The sequence below is a fragment of the Ranitomeya variabilis genome, chromosome 4 (genome assembly GCF_051348905.1).
Source record: "Ranitomeya variabilis isolate aRanVar5 chromosome 4, aRanVar5.hap1, whole genome shotgun sequence".
In the NCBI taxonomy this organism is placed as follows: Eukaryota; Metazoa; Chordata; class Amphibia; order Anura; family Dendrobatidae; genus Ranitomeya; species Ranitomeya variabilis.
Window position 1 is genome coordinate 33,872,580 of NC_135235.1, and position 13,170 is coordinate 33,885,749.

The window sequence follows — 13,170 nt, forward strand, 5'->3', positions numbered from 1 at the left end:
CTGAGTCCCTGCTGTGGTGGAAGGTCCAGAATCCAGAAAAATGGCACCTGATAAGACACCATTTTGCTGGGATTTGCACAAATCAGAGCACCAAAAATTCAGATTTTTTTGAGAAATTCATAACAAATCCGATTTGTTACAAATCAATAAGCTCCTTCCAATAAATGGTATAAAGAGGGTCAGTATAAACAGTGGTACACATGCCTAAAGGGTAGGGTCACATGACCTTTTTCTCTCCATCCGAGAAAACGGACCGATTATTCTGATCAGACTCTGGTCGGAGTTTGATCAAAGTTTGATCAGAGTGGGATAAGTTTTTCTTGGAAGTGGAGAGAAAAAAAAACAACTTTCTCCAACTTCTCCCAGTCCGTGAAAATTGTACTACACTCGGATGACATCCAACTAAGGTCCGATGATTTTCACGGGCCATAGGCTTGCATTGCCGATTTTGATCCGACTCTCGGACCGAAATCGGACATGTCTCCTTGGCCCGAGGAAAACAATAAAAAATGTGATCAGCGCAATAAAATACCATAGGTACAAGTGCTCTCCGTTAAAACCATAGATAGTACTCATCTGAGAAAATTGGTTGTGTGCATGAGCCCTTGAGCCATGTTTGGCATTGGTAACGCAGCCCATCAACAAGAGTGGCGTTGTTTTGGGATTATCAGCAAGAGTGTCGCTTTTTGGGGAATTTTTTTTTCTATTTTGGAATGACTTTTATCATAGTGGAAACACTACTGCAAAAAAAATAAAAAAATCGGGATCTCCTTTCCTCCCAGGCACGCATCCAACACTTATCTGGAAACTGTTTGCCTTGTGAGTATAAAGCTGTTTTGAGTGTTTGGTTGGCAGCAAATCTCATTCCTAAAGGACAGGTGGCAAGGCTGGCACTGAAATAGGCGAACGCTCACAGTAATCTAAAACCTTTGTGCTGATCTAGTATAGCGACGTAGTAATTAAACTTACCACCAGCAAGTAACGCAAGAAACCACTGAGCAGTGATGAGCCAGCAGCGGAGGAATGGCTGCCAGCCCGTCACAAGGTGCTGCCTCCGCACTACTACTGTAAATGTACATTTCTATCTCCCATTCCAACAATTAATATTTAGATACGATCATCAATATGGTGCTCCAGCGAAATGCAGAACATGGAAATGTGTAAATTCAGTAGATATTATGCTGTGCACAACAATTCACAAAGTAAAAAAGGAAGATTCAGCAACGCCCAGAACTCTGATCGGTTCTTAAGAATTTCATTTAATTTGTAAATGGTGATGAAATTGATTTCAGCAGATCTCCAGATATTGCTAAAAAAAATAATGCAGATATTAAATTTAAGTCCTAAATGGGTAAAATTGCAAAGTGCTTTTAAAAACAAGCAACTTTGCAATTTAGCTCTTATTAAAAATCCTCTTTGCTCTCAAGAACGATGCGATGTTTGAAGAGCTTGTCCAGTCCAAATCGATAAGTCTGCAGTCACTCTGTTTGACTGCAGACTTATGAATCCACCCCTGGCTGGGAGCATGTATAACACATGCATACCCTCCAGTACAGCGCGTGCTCTGGGGGGGGGTTCATCGGTCTGCAGTCACACAGGGTGACTGCAGACTTATCGATTTGGACCGGACAACCCCTTTACTTCTATAGTTTACTGCTCAATGTCTAAAGTTACCGGCCAGGATTCTTCGGAAAAAGGAAGATGATAACCCTATGTAAGGCTTGTCAGGTATAAAAAAAAAACATGGTTGCCTTCTTCTTAAATCAGTGCCATCCTCGTCTACAGGTTGTGTCTGACATTGATTGCAGTCAGGGCTGGATACCACATGTAGATAAGCATTGAGCTGTTTTTGGAAGAAAACAGACTTGTTTTTCTAACCATGGACAACCCCTTTTAAAAAAGCAGTCCTCCTCCTCCCATCAAAATTGTTATCCTCTTAATATATTGCAATCATCATATTATACAGCACTGTGTACTTACAATTGCTCATGCAGCGCCCCAGAGTCCTGGTCGTTGCAGTACTGTGGCTCCGCCACTATGGGGAGCTATGGTGCGTCCGATGGCACTGAAGGAGTTCATCTGACCAGGTATCACAGACACCAATACATTTCACAGCCGGGCCTCCGGGGGGAGCTAAGGGTTCTATTCATTAGGCCACTCCCCACCATAGTGGGTAAACTGGGGGTCAGGCAGGAAGTTAGATCAGAAAGCTGACTGGATTGGACGAAGCAACACCTAGTGGCAGAGGGTGTTGTGGAGGAAGAGACAGTAGGGTCTCTGTCAGGGGTGGGATCCTGACAGAGGCTTGGCATTGAAAAGAACGTAACGGGTCCGCGCCAGCTCCGGGAAGCGGCGGGACCCAAGAAAGGACTAGAAGCGAGATAGATTGTGCTGAGTGAGAAACGAGATCAAGCAATAGGAGAATTCCAGTAGGGGTCGTGCTGTAAGACCGGAGCAACACCCTACTGAGGCGCACTACCGGTGGCCGGAACGCCGAGGGAGTATTATAAGCATTCAGCTTCAAGCAATACTCTAAACAGCGGCAGGACAGTCAGTTTAAGGCGGGCTGTCTAACACATATCACCTATGAAGTCTTGGGAGGCAATTGCGGGAGAGGGGCGTCTCTAGGGTCCCGGAAGAACTCCAGGCCTATCCGACAAACGGGTGCCGTTCTAACTGTAACATCAGGAAGGGACGGAAGATTAGAAGAACATCATTTAATCGAGTTGTGAGGGAACTTAAGAAACAGACACAACGGTTGTGGGGTACTTTCCGTAAGCACAGCAGGGGAGGACTACAACACATAGCGCTAAGAAGGTAGGCACCGATTTCCACCTGTGAAGTGAACTCTGGAGGTGCCATTGGACCGGCCGGACTTGCGCAGCCTGGAGAACCGTATTCTGGACTGAGGACTCAGAGATCTCCAGTAAAGAGGTAAAGAGACTGCAACCTGGTGTCCTCGTTATTTACCGCGACCTGCACCCCACAACTGCACCGTTACAACACCACTTACTGCACCGGACGTCCCCCACTGACAGACAGGGCCACGGACCGGGTCTAGCCACCGTGACAACCCCAGGACTGAGACCCAGAGGCCCGGCTCCGGGTACCCCTCGGCCCTGCGGCGGTGTGGGGGCGCTCCAAACTTGGCGTCACGAACAGGATTTACTTAAGCCTGAAGAATCAGGTCATGTGTGCCTTGGAACTGTGATTTGTTGTGCTTGGACTGTACTTTATTACAAAGACTGTGTGCTGCGCCACTTGCCGCCAAAATCCGCCGCCATTGCAATGCTGAGGAGAGCGCCGGAAGAGAAGAGGGGCGTGGAGTAGGCGTAGACAAGCTAGAGAGCGCGAAGAACAATGGCCGCCCAGTCTAAACATTTCTTGGTCCTGAGGACGTGTCCGTCAACAGCCGAGGTCCGCCTCCTAATCCTGTTTGGAGGGTGGAGACCATGGAGACGGGGCCGCCCACGAAAGAGACCGCGGGAAGAAGACACCGAAGAAGGAGCAAAGATGGCGACACCGAGAATTCCGCGGGGGACTGACCCGATCCAGCCTGAGGCTGCACCGCTTGACACAGCCCCAGATGCACCAGCGTTGCGGGGACTGACCCTCACGGAGCTACCGATGGGCCGACCCCCCTTGCCACCATCAGAGGAGTGTGTAGCTGCAGCCGAAGCTCGCCAGATAGCGCAACGCGTGGAGGCCGATGCTCGCGTACTTGCTCGGCTAGGTCGGCCCACAGAAGTCCACCTATCTCTGGTGTCCCCTGCTCCTTCCCACCCGGCCGCGGCTGAAGGTACGCTGCAGGCACAGGGCATGAAGATCCTGCCGGAGGCTGAGCACCTGCGGCGCTTGATGGCTGCATGGCGGAACCGACCACAACCGGCAGCCCAGATTGATTTAACCTCCGTTGCGGAGCCCCCCTTGTCTCATTGGGGTGTGGTGGTCTCTTTCAACCCTCAACATGGACGCGGGGTTATACAGGAGATTGGAGAGCCGCTACAAGTTCATGTGGACCGGGAGGAGGTGGAGCCTTGTGAAGGACGATTCCCTCGCGATCTGGAGCCTGGTGATGCGGTAACTTATACCAGATGGAGGAGAGCCATGGGAGAGGCTGGCTGGATGGCGCGGGGCGTCCAGCGGTGCGTCGCACTACAAGCCACTGCCGGAACACCGGAGGATAAATCTCCCGCTGAAAAGGCCGCTGAACCTGGCCCCGAAGAACAACGGAGCACCCGGACTTACCATGCACCTTGGGGGCGTGCCGGAGCTTCAGCGAAAAGAACATCCCGGCGAGGGATCCTGTCGCTGTTGGGGCGGGACCCGATCCTGGAACCAGTCGGACGACCCGTTGGTCTGGTGAGGCCCGGGAGGAAACCACCTTCCTCCCCGAAGAATGAGTAAGCATGACTGCTTTAAAAATGTATATAGTTCTTGGTTTAACTGTTTGTTTCCTGATTGTTTGCTGCTAAACCCGTCCAGGGTTAATTCCTAGGGATCCCTCTGCTGACCCGGGATCCTTCTTGTTTGTTTATTTTTCCTCAAGTTTGCACAAGTTGAAAGAACTGCAGTAATCATGGACCGTGCATGATACAAACTCTTCTTTGTAAATAGTTTACACCTTCTTAAGGGTGTTTCCTACTGGTTTTATTTAAAGACTCTTTGTGAAGATACCATACCGGAGCTTTTGCTGAGAAAGGACTGGTAGCTAGAGAACAAATGCTACCTCCTAAAGACTTGGTCCCCTCTTAAAGGGGATGTTCACGTGTTGCACTTAAAGAAATGGTATTGCTTTAAGACTGATAGATAGCAATGATGTTTGATAAGAGAAAATGATGATACTTACATGTAAAAGTTATATGTATCCAACTGGTTAACTGTAAAGAAATGTTGATAATGTTCCTTAGAAGAAAGATTGAGAGACAGAAGGAAGGTGCAGTAGGCCCCTAGGGGTAGACAGAATGTCCTGCATAGTCGGAAGTAAGAAAGTACTAATGAAGGTTGATGATCTAAGAAGATAGTTGATAATGTTGATAAGAAAATGGGGATAGAAGGTAAACCCTGAGTCCTCCATAGAAAGTTAAGAAAGAGTTAGTAATGTGTTACAGAGGACAGAAAGTGAACCCGTAGGGGTTAGGTAGTGAGTCCTCCTAGGAGCCATACGTAGATGGCTCAAAGCTTCTAAAACTGAAAGTATGTTATGTCCTATACTATGTATAGTAGTTGAAAAGGCAGTAGGCCCTGGCTGAACGGGGCGGTCCTGTAACAGAAAGGAGAGGCAGTAGGACTGGTGCCGATAGGACAGGCGGTCCTGCAGACTCAAAGAAGGAGAATGAAAAAGTTAACTTACCTTATAATGTGATTATAGGAAGGCCTTTGGTGGATACAGAGTGTATGTCCTTAAGGGCAATGTTAAAATGTTATTCAGCAGTTTTTGCACTTAGTAGAATACCCGGTTGGGTAACAGGAGTTATTTATAGCCTGTAATTTATAATGTTTTAATATTTAACCATGTTTTGTAACGTTCAAGTGTCCTCACCTCCCATAAAGGGAAGCCTGTTCAAGTATACTTACTGTTATTGCACTCAAACAAAACTGTATGTCTTTTTGCTAATCTTGTATTGTTGTTTTCTTCCCAGTCCCGGAGTACTGTGTTTAACCAGGGGGGAGTGCAGCGCCCCAGAGTCCTGGTCGTTGCAGTACTGTGGCTCCGCCACTATGGGGAGCTATGGTGCGTCCGATGGCACTGAAGGAGTTCATCTGACCAGGTATCACAGACACCAATACATTTCACAGCCGGGCCTCCGGGGGGAGCTAAAGGTTCTATTCATTAGGCCACTCCCCACCATAGTGGGTAAACTGGGGGTCAGGCAGGAAGTTAGATCAGAAAGCTGACTGGATTGGACGAAGCAACACCTAGTGGCAGAGGGTGTTGTGGAGGAAGAGACAGTAGGGTCTCTGTCAGGGGTGGGATCCTGACAGAGGCTTGGCATTGAAAAGAACGTAACGGGTCCGCGCCAGCTCCGGGAAGCGGCGGGACCCAAGAAAGGACTAGAAGCGAGATAGATTGTGCTGAGTGAGAAACGAGATCAAGCAATAGGAGAATTCCAGTAGGGGTCGTGCTGTAAGACCGGAGCAACACCCTACTGAGGCGCACTACCGGTGGCCGGAACGCCGAGGGAGTATTATAGCATTCAGCTTCAAGCAATACTCTAAACAGCGGCAGGACAGTCAGTTTAAGGCGGGCTGTCTAACACATATCACCTATGAAGTCTTGGGAGGCAATTGCGGGAGAGGGGCGTCTCTAGGGTCCCGGAAGAACTCCAGGCCTATCCGACAAACGGGTGCCGTTCTAACTGTAACATCAGGAAGGGACGGAAGATTAGAAGAACATCATTTAATCGAGTTGTGAGGGAACTTAAGAAACAGACACAACGGTTGTGGGGTACTTTCCGTAAGCACAGCAGGGGAGGACTACAACACATAGCGCTAAGAAGGTAGGCACCGATTTCCACCTGTGAAGTGAACTCTGGAGGTGCCATTGGACCGGCCGGACTTGCGCAGCCTGGAGAACCGTATTCTGGACTGAGGACTCAGAGATCTCCAGTAAAGAGGTAAAGAGACTGCAACCTGGTGTCCTCGTTATTTACCGCGACCTGCACCCCACAACTGCACCGTTACAACACCACTTACTGCACCGGACGTCCCCCACTGACAGACAGGGCCACGGACCGGGTCTAGCCACCGTGACAACCCCAGGACTGAGACCCAGAGGCCCGGCTCCGGGTACCCCTCGGCCCTGCGGCGGTGTGGGGGCGCTCCACTCATTTTCCCTTTCTACCCAGCTAATTATTCTCTTTTCCGTTAGATCTACGACATCAAGTGATTAAAAGCAGACTAGCTGAATCCTTCTAAGCTCTATGTAGAAACAGGAGGTCAATTTTCCCTGTGTGAGTCATCAGTCATGGAAAAAGTACCTGGTAGGGAGAGGAAAGAGCAGCTGGGTTAGGAGGTGAAGAGAGGAATGATAAATGCAGGGACAAGAGACTTCCTGTTTCTACATAGAACAGAGAAAAGATAAGAATTAGCTGGGTAGAAAGGCAAAATGAGCAACTGTAAGTTCACAGTGCCATATAGCATGATGATTGCAATATATTAAAAGGATAAAATCTTTGATGGGAGAGATACTTTAAGTTTCTGGGCTGTAATGCAAAGTTTGTAAGAGTGCCACCACTTACCATGTGCCATTTTTCATACTGTTGTCCTCCTATGTGGTCGTCAGAGGTTGTACTTATTGACAGTGCAGAGATAGGGATCACACTCAAACCCTGGTTCCTAAAGCCGGGTTCATACGGCTGTACGAAAATTTGGGTCACTCACATCTGCAAATTGCAGACGTTACCGGCTCCATGCACCACTCCTTTTGACTGCCTGCTTATTGGATGAATGTAAGGGATGCCTGTCATTTACATGCACTAGTCTGGTCCATAAAGAAACCAAAGCAGTTCATGATATGATTTTATTCCATGCACACTATTGGTCCGTGTGTAAAATCGGCCATGTGCACAGGCGTGTAATACACTCATCTGAACGAACCCTTAGGGTGCCCAAAGACCCCTAAGCTATGTAAGAAGGCGACAGTAATCTAAATGGAACATGGTAGGTGGGAGTCCCATCACATGTTAAACATCTGGCATCATGAATTTGGACCCTAAATGAAGAAGACATAAGAACAAGCGCTACCGCGGTTGCCCTGTCGTTAGGACCCTGGAGATGTGCCCAGTGGAGGAAACCTCAATAGGACACTATGGTTTGGTTGTAAAACTAACACTTCAATGGATACTTCTAGTTTTTCACTTTATGATTGCAGGACATTAAAGACTACATAGAATTTAGTATAAAACATGGCAAGATGAGCTAACGCGAGCGCGTAGTTGGGGAGATCAGGCACCATTTCTTATCTCCAAAAATGGCACCTATCTTTAGGCTCTGTCTGGCATTGCAACATAGTCACATTCAATTTAATGGGAATAGGCTATAATAACAGACAATTTCATGGACAAGAGTGTCTCGTCTTCTAAAATTAAGTAGCCTTGTTTTTTTATTTTTGTGCGAGAGGCAATATAATATATAGTAGAGAGCATTGAGCACTCACCCTTTTTGCAGACCAAGCCCCCTTTACATACCCTGTTTCTTGCCCTGAATGTACCATACCTCTGGATGCTGGTACTTGGTATTGTAGCGTCATGCACAGGGAAGTTTTCAGGGAGTGCCACTTACTGGGTGGTCCCAGGAGGTTCTGCAGCTTCTGAGATAAGTCTAGGAGGTCTCCCCTTTTCACTCTGGAAGAGTTGACAAGTATGGAGCCTAAGTAAGACAATGTTCTGAATGCATTTTCACATTAGGTTGAATGTCTGCACCGAATATCCTGATTGTATCCAAAGGGCCCCAATTACTGTTGGGTAACAACGACCTTTTTTGATTGTAGTGTATAATATCTTTGAGTATGAGCAGGATGAACACTAACATTTTACTAAATATCTTTCCTTTTACTTGGCAGGAAAGGACAATGACAGCGGGAGAAGCTCTCTTAGTCCTCCGCAAGTCACAGAAGACACAGGGGAATGTTCTCCAGAGAATACCTTCTTCTCCATTATGGTCACAGAAGAAACTCACATTCTGTGCTGAGCAACCACAGGCACTACTTAAACTTTCTCTTATCTAGTACACAGCACAAGAAAGGGCTTTGTTTTTTTCTTAAAGAGACCGAGAAACGAGCATGGATTGACCTCAAGAACTTTACCCGTTCCTGCCACTATTAACGTGGATGGATTCCAATGGCAGATTATTGGGAGATTTTGTAGCTTCAGACTATACCTCCCAGCTCCTTTGGAAATTACAAGTATACAGTAAGGTATTTACAACATAGAACCATTTCCGTTTAATAGAACTTTATTTTGGTTCCCTAAGGAAAGACCTTTATAGGTACACGTGATTCCTCAATATGTCTATGGGACCTGTATGAGTCATTTGAAAAGTTCACATCGAAAGCTGATATTGCCCAAAGACGATGGAATAAAGATGTCCGGACAGCTCCTCAATAGAAGTCTCATTTGACCTTTTAGCTTCAAATTCCTTTTTAACACTTCCAATATATCATTGTTGAAAGGTCAAAAGAAAATGTGATTTCACTGGAGTGCAGAGATCACACTGGCTGCCCAAGATTCTCATCATTAAATGGGGTTTCTTGGAACTTACTTAGACTCAACATGAGTCCTCCTCCAACTTAACCGTTGCTCGAAATGAAGTACGACCTGCTGCTATGGCATTCTGGTTGTATGGTATGTGGACTGATAAGCATCAGCAAACCAAGAAGCGATGGATATACAAAGATCCAGAGGGATTTACGTCTTTTGTGCAATTTTTAACAGGTGCAAATGATGGGCTGAAGTTTTCAAAGAGAACTTTAAGGAACAAGCATATTTTACGTCTCTGGTATCATTATGCCTGCAAATAATTTAAACAAAGATTAGTTTTTAGTTTTCATCATCTCTAAAATGCGTGTGGTCTTCTCATTACTACCCTCGTCTTGACTATTAGTGTGGTTTGGACTAATATGGGAGCTACCGATAAGAACAAGTTTATGGTCAGTGCCGGATTATCTAGCACACACTTGTCTTGTGTTTTTGTATCATCACGTACTCCTTCCAACCACGAGTAATTCTGTGCTGGGAAGACGACTCTGCAAATTCCTTCTGAACACAGAATAATTGGGATTTTTGGTGTCATTTTCAGTATCTACAATTCTTGCGCAAAGATTTCGAAGCGTTTTTAGGTCTTAATACAAATATGGGACTTAAATGTTCCCACTGTCATAAGGAATTTTTTGTGAGGGTATTCTACCAAAATTTACACAATAGCCACAAGAATGGAAGACCACTGTTCCATGAGTGAATGGAGTGGTAGAGAACATGCTTGACCACTGTTTAAAGGATTGGTGGTCTCGCATGAGAAATACCCCTCTGGTAGAAGCATAGAAGTGAATGGAGCAATGGTTACCCATGAATCACTGATGGACATGGGACCCCTACACTCAGTATCGGTGGGTTGCCACCGGTCTGACCTCTATTGATCATACATTTACCTCCTATCCTGTGGTTAGGTGTAAATTTTGGTGGTAAATATCCTCTTTAAAGGGGGTTGTCCACTGCTTTTATTATCCAAGGATAGATTATGAATACAAAATTGGTGAGTGTCAGACATCCAGCACCCCCCACCGATTAGCGATTATCACCCCCGATGGTGGCTGAACGTAAACCGTGCATGGAGCAGAACCACACATCTCCATATCCTGTTTAATGGCCGCCATGGGGTACCGCAGCTCAGCTCCTATTGAAGAGACTGAGCAATGTATATTAGATTAATAGGTCAGACTATGTTGAGGACTCATAATGGTTAATTAGCCATTGCATGTGAACGATTTTTGCAAAAATGGGACGTTTTCCAATTGAAGAATAATTTTTTTCATTCCAGATACTTTGTAGAATTACTCCTCTCAACTCACTAATGCTCTGATATTGGGTCTATGGACAAATCGTGGCCAAATTACACCACTTTGGGCATTACATGGACAACCCACGGATTTCACTATGAACTGTGCAATGCTTCATTTTACCTGTGGTGGCGCTGCATGGAACCAAGATCTCCTGGGAGCATTCAATTATAAAAAAAAAAACAATCTATCAAGCAAGTAGAGTTTGTCCAAAACCCCAAGTATCTAAGGAATTCCACGAATGTCAATGTCATTTTCAGACTTTGCCGGTACCTGATTGGTACTAGATCTCAGCCTATACTATACAACCACAGGGTTTTATATTGGAGCCGTAAATTTGAAGACCAACCCAGGAATTTAGGAGAATGCAAACATTTACAGAAGTATGGGTCATGTTGGAGATATGGCCACTAGATGGACCTTCTATGGGGTAATGGTTAGGGATACTTTAATATGCCATTCATGTGAAATATTCTTAAAACGGGTTTTAAAAAATGACAGGAGTTGGAGATTCAGGTGTCGCCCAATAAAGTCAAGACTAACATGAGTCCCTTTTTTGGAAATAGTGGGAATGCCAATAGTTGGATCATAAATGGGGGTAGACCAGTCATAAATGTGATTTTCAGGACCACCCCTTCAAAGATAAGTGGTAAATTATTTCTCCTTCCCAGAACTATATATTTTTCGGTATACTTGTCTATGCTTCACAGAGCCATAGAGAAAAGAAGAAATTATTGATATTTACAGAACGTTGCCTTATCAAATAGCAATAGACAGGTATTATGGGTGGCAGGCACAGGGAGTCTATAAATGCAAGCATGATCAATATGCCTTTTTACAGCCCTGTAGAGGGGGCTCTTTACCCAGAGGACCCTATGAAAATGTCTCAAGGAAAAGGTGTCAAAAATCCAGCATAAAAACAAAAACAAATAAATGTGTGTAATTTATATGGTAATTTTATCAATGTGCTTAAGTATATCCTGAGTAGTAGAATATCCATTGCTTCACCCTATACAAAGAAAATTCATATCCACCTATCCATCAGCTGTATTCTTACATCACATTGGGCTATATGTGTAGCCATGTAAACAAGCAGATCAGATGTCAAATGTTCTATTATGACAGGATAAAAAAAAATTGCTGCTCTTGGCAGTAATCGATTGCAATCTATTGTAATGACAATAGAGTATTAACTTTTTTTAATTGGAAAGGGCATGCAAACATACAGGGGGCCATGAGGTTTTTATAGCATCCATAGAAATAGGAAGAATGTTGCTTATCTGTTCCTCATGGGCGGTATCAACCAGACTCCTCCCCTGAGGAGCTACAGATTTGATATATCAGGCTTGAGGGAATTGGCACTACGGTCATGCTGCTATTCTACAAGGGCATATAAATTATAGAGGGTAAACCCTGCAGCTGCTATGGACGCTATGAAGATAGTGGCTCAACTTAGTTTGGCCCTTACCCCATTCTCCATAGATGTTTTCTATCTACACAATTCGCGTAATATTATGGGAGCCTTTTCTTTCAAAAGAAAATAGGTTCTGCCCTTCCTAGACTAGGCTATAAATCTGCACTCATAAGGGTTGTAAGTCAACAATAAGGATACATGGGGGGATGTGGAAAAAAATGTCCCAATCCCTACTGCTAGAGACAAGCAGATCGGTGTTGTGAACTGTTGGGGGCGCCAATTCTTATTCTTCTATGTGGCTTGCTCTCATTTATAGCTAGCTCTAACACGATATCAAGTTATATTGGTATATGGATCATGTTGGTGGTCCTAGAGGAAATAAAGTCGCGAGTATTTCCTCTGAGATTCCTCAATGTCTAGCATCATTTGTTTCCACTTGTGGTTTCGTTGCATCCTCCAGCTTCTCATGTCATTGTTGAGCACATGGCATTGCTGAAAGCATGACATAATAGTGTTGTGGTGAGTTGTGTAGGGCACGTCGTGTGTTACACTATGGAAACAGACTGTGTAATACTCTGTGTGGTTTACCCACCCTCATGCTTCTGTGAAACAAATGTATGTGCTAAAGAAAGAACAATAAAACTGAAATATTGATATCAGCGCTGTGTATGTCATGATTTCCGTAGAACGAGTGGTTGTGTAGTACTTTTAGTGTCAGGATTCAAACCCAGCAGCTCCTGTGCACCAGATGGCAGCTCTTCTGAGCTATTCAGCTTGCTGGACAGTTTCGTGCTAATCCAAATACTTGAACCTATGTTGCTGCTGATGTCTCCTCCCTGAGTTCCTGTTGGTCTCCACCCTGAGTTCCTGATTGGCACATCCTGATTGCACACCCTGTTTAAAGCCGGCTTGGCTCTCCTTCCTTGCATGATTTTTGAGCTACCAGACTCTAGTCAAGCTTTCTTCCACCTGCTGCTTCTTCAAACAACATTTCTGCTCCTGATATCGACCTCTGGCCATCCCTGACTACGCTACTGTGCTGCCCCTAGTGATTGCAATATCACTACTCCAAACCAGGTCAACCCATAACATCTAGATCCATGAAGTACCTTTTAGTTATGATTTCATTTTTTTTGACTACGTAGTTTTTTTCATTGTAAATTCTTAGTTGTCGTACCATTGTGATAGTAAAGAGTCTTTC

At 45.2% G+C, this 13,170-nt stretch overlaps 1 protein-coding gene across 1 annotated transcript in view; it reads left to right on the top strand.

The window, feature by feature from the left end:
* ZMAT4 (zinc finger matrin-type 4) overlaps nucleotides 1-12,625 on the top strand; it is a 392,475-nt gene extending 379,850 nt beyond the window's left edge. Inside the window, exon 9 of the mRNA XM_077258309.1 lies at nucleotides 8,564-12,625. Coding sequence (XP_077114424.1) covers nucleotides 8,564-8,691 — 128 coding nt within the window. The 3' untranslated portion in view covers nucleotides 8,692-12,625. The remainder of the gene's footprint in view (nucleotides 1-8,563) is intronic.
* The last annotated feature ends 545 nt before the right edge of the window (nucleotides 12,626-13,170 follow it).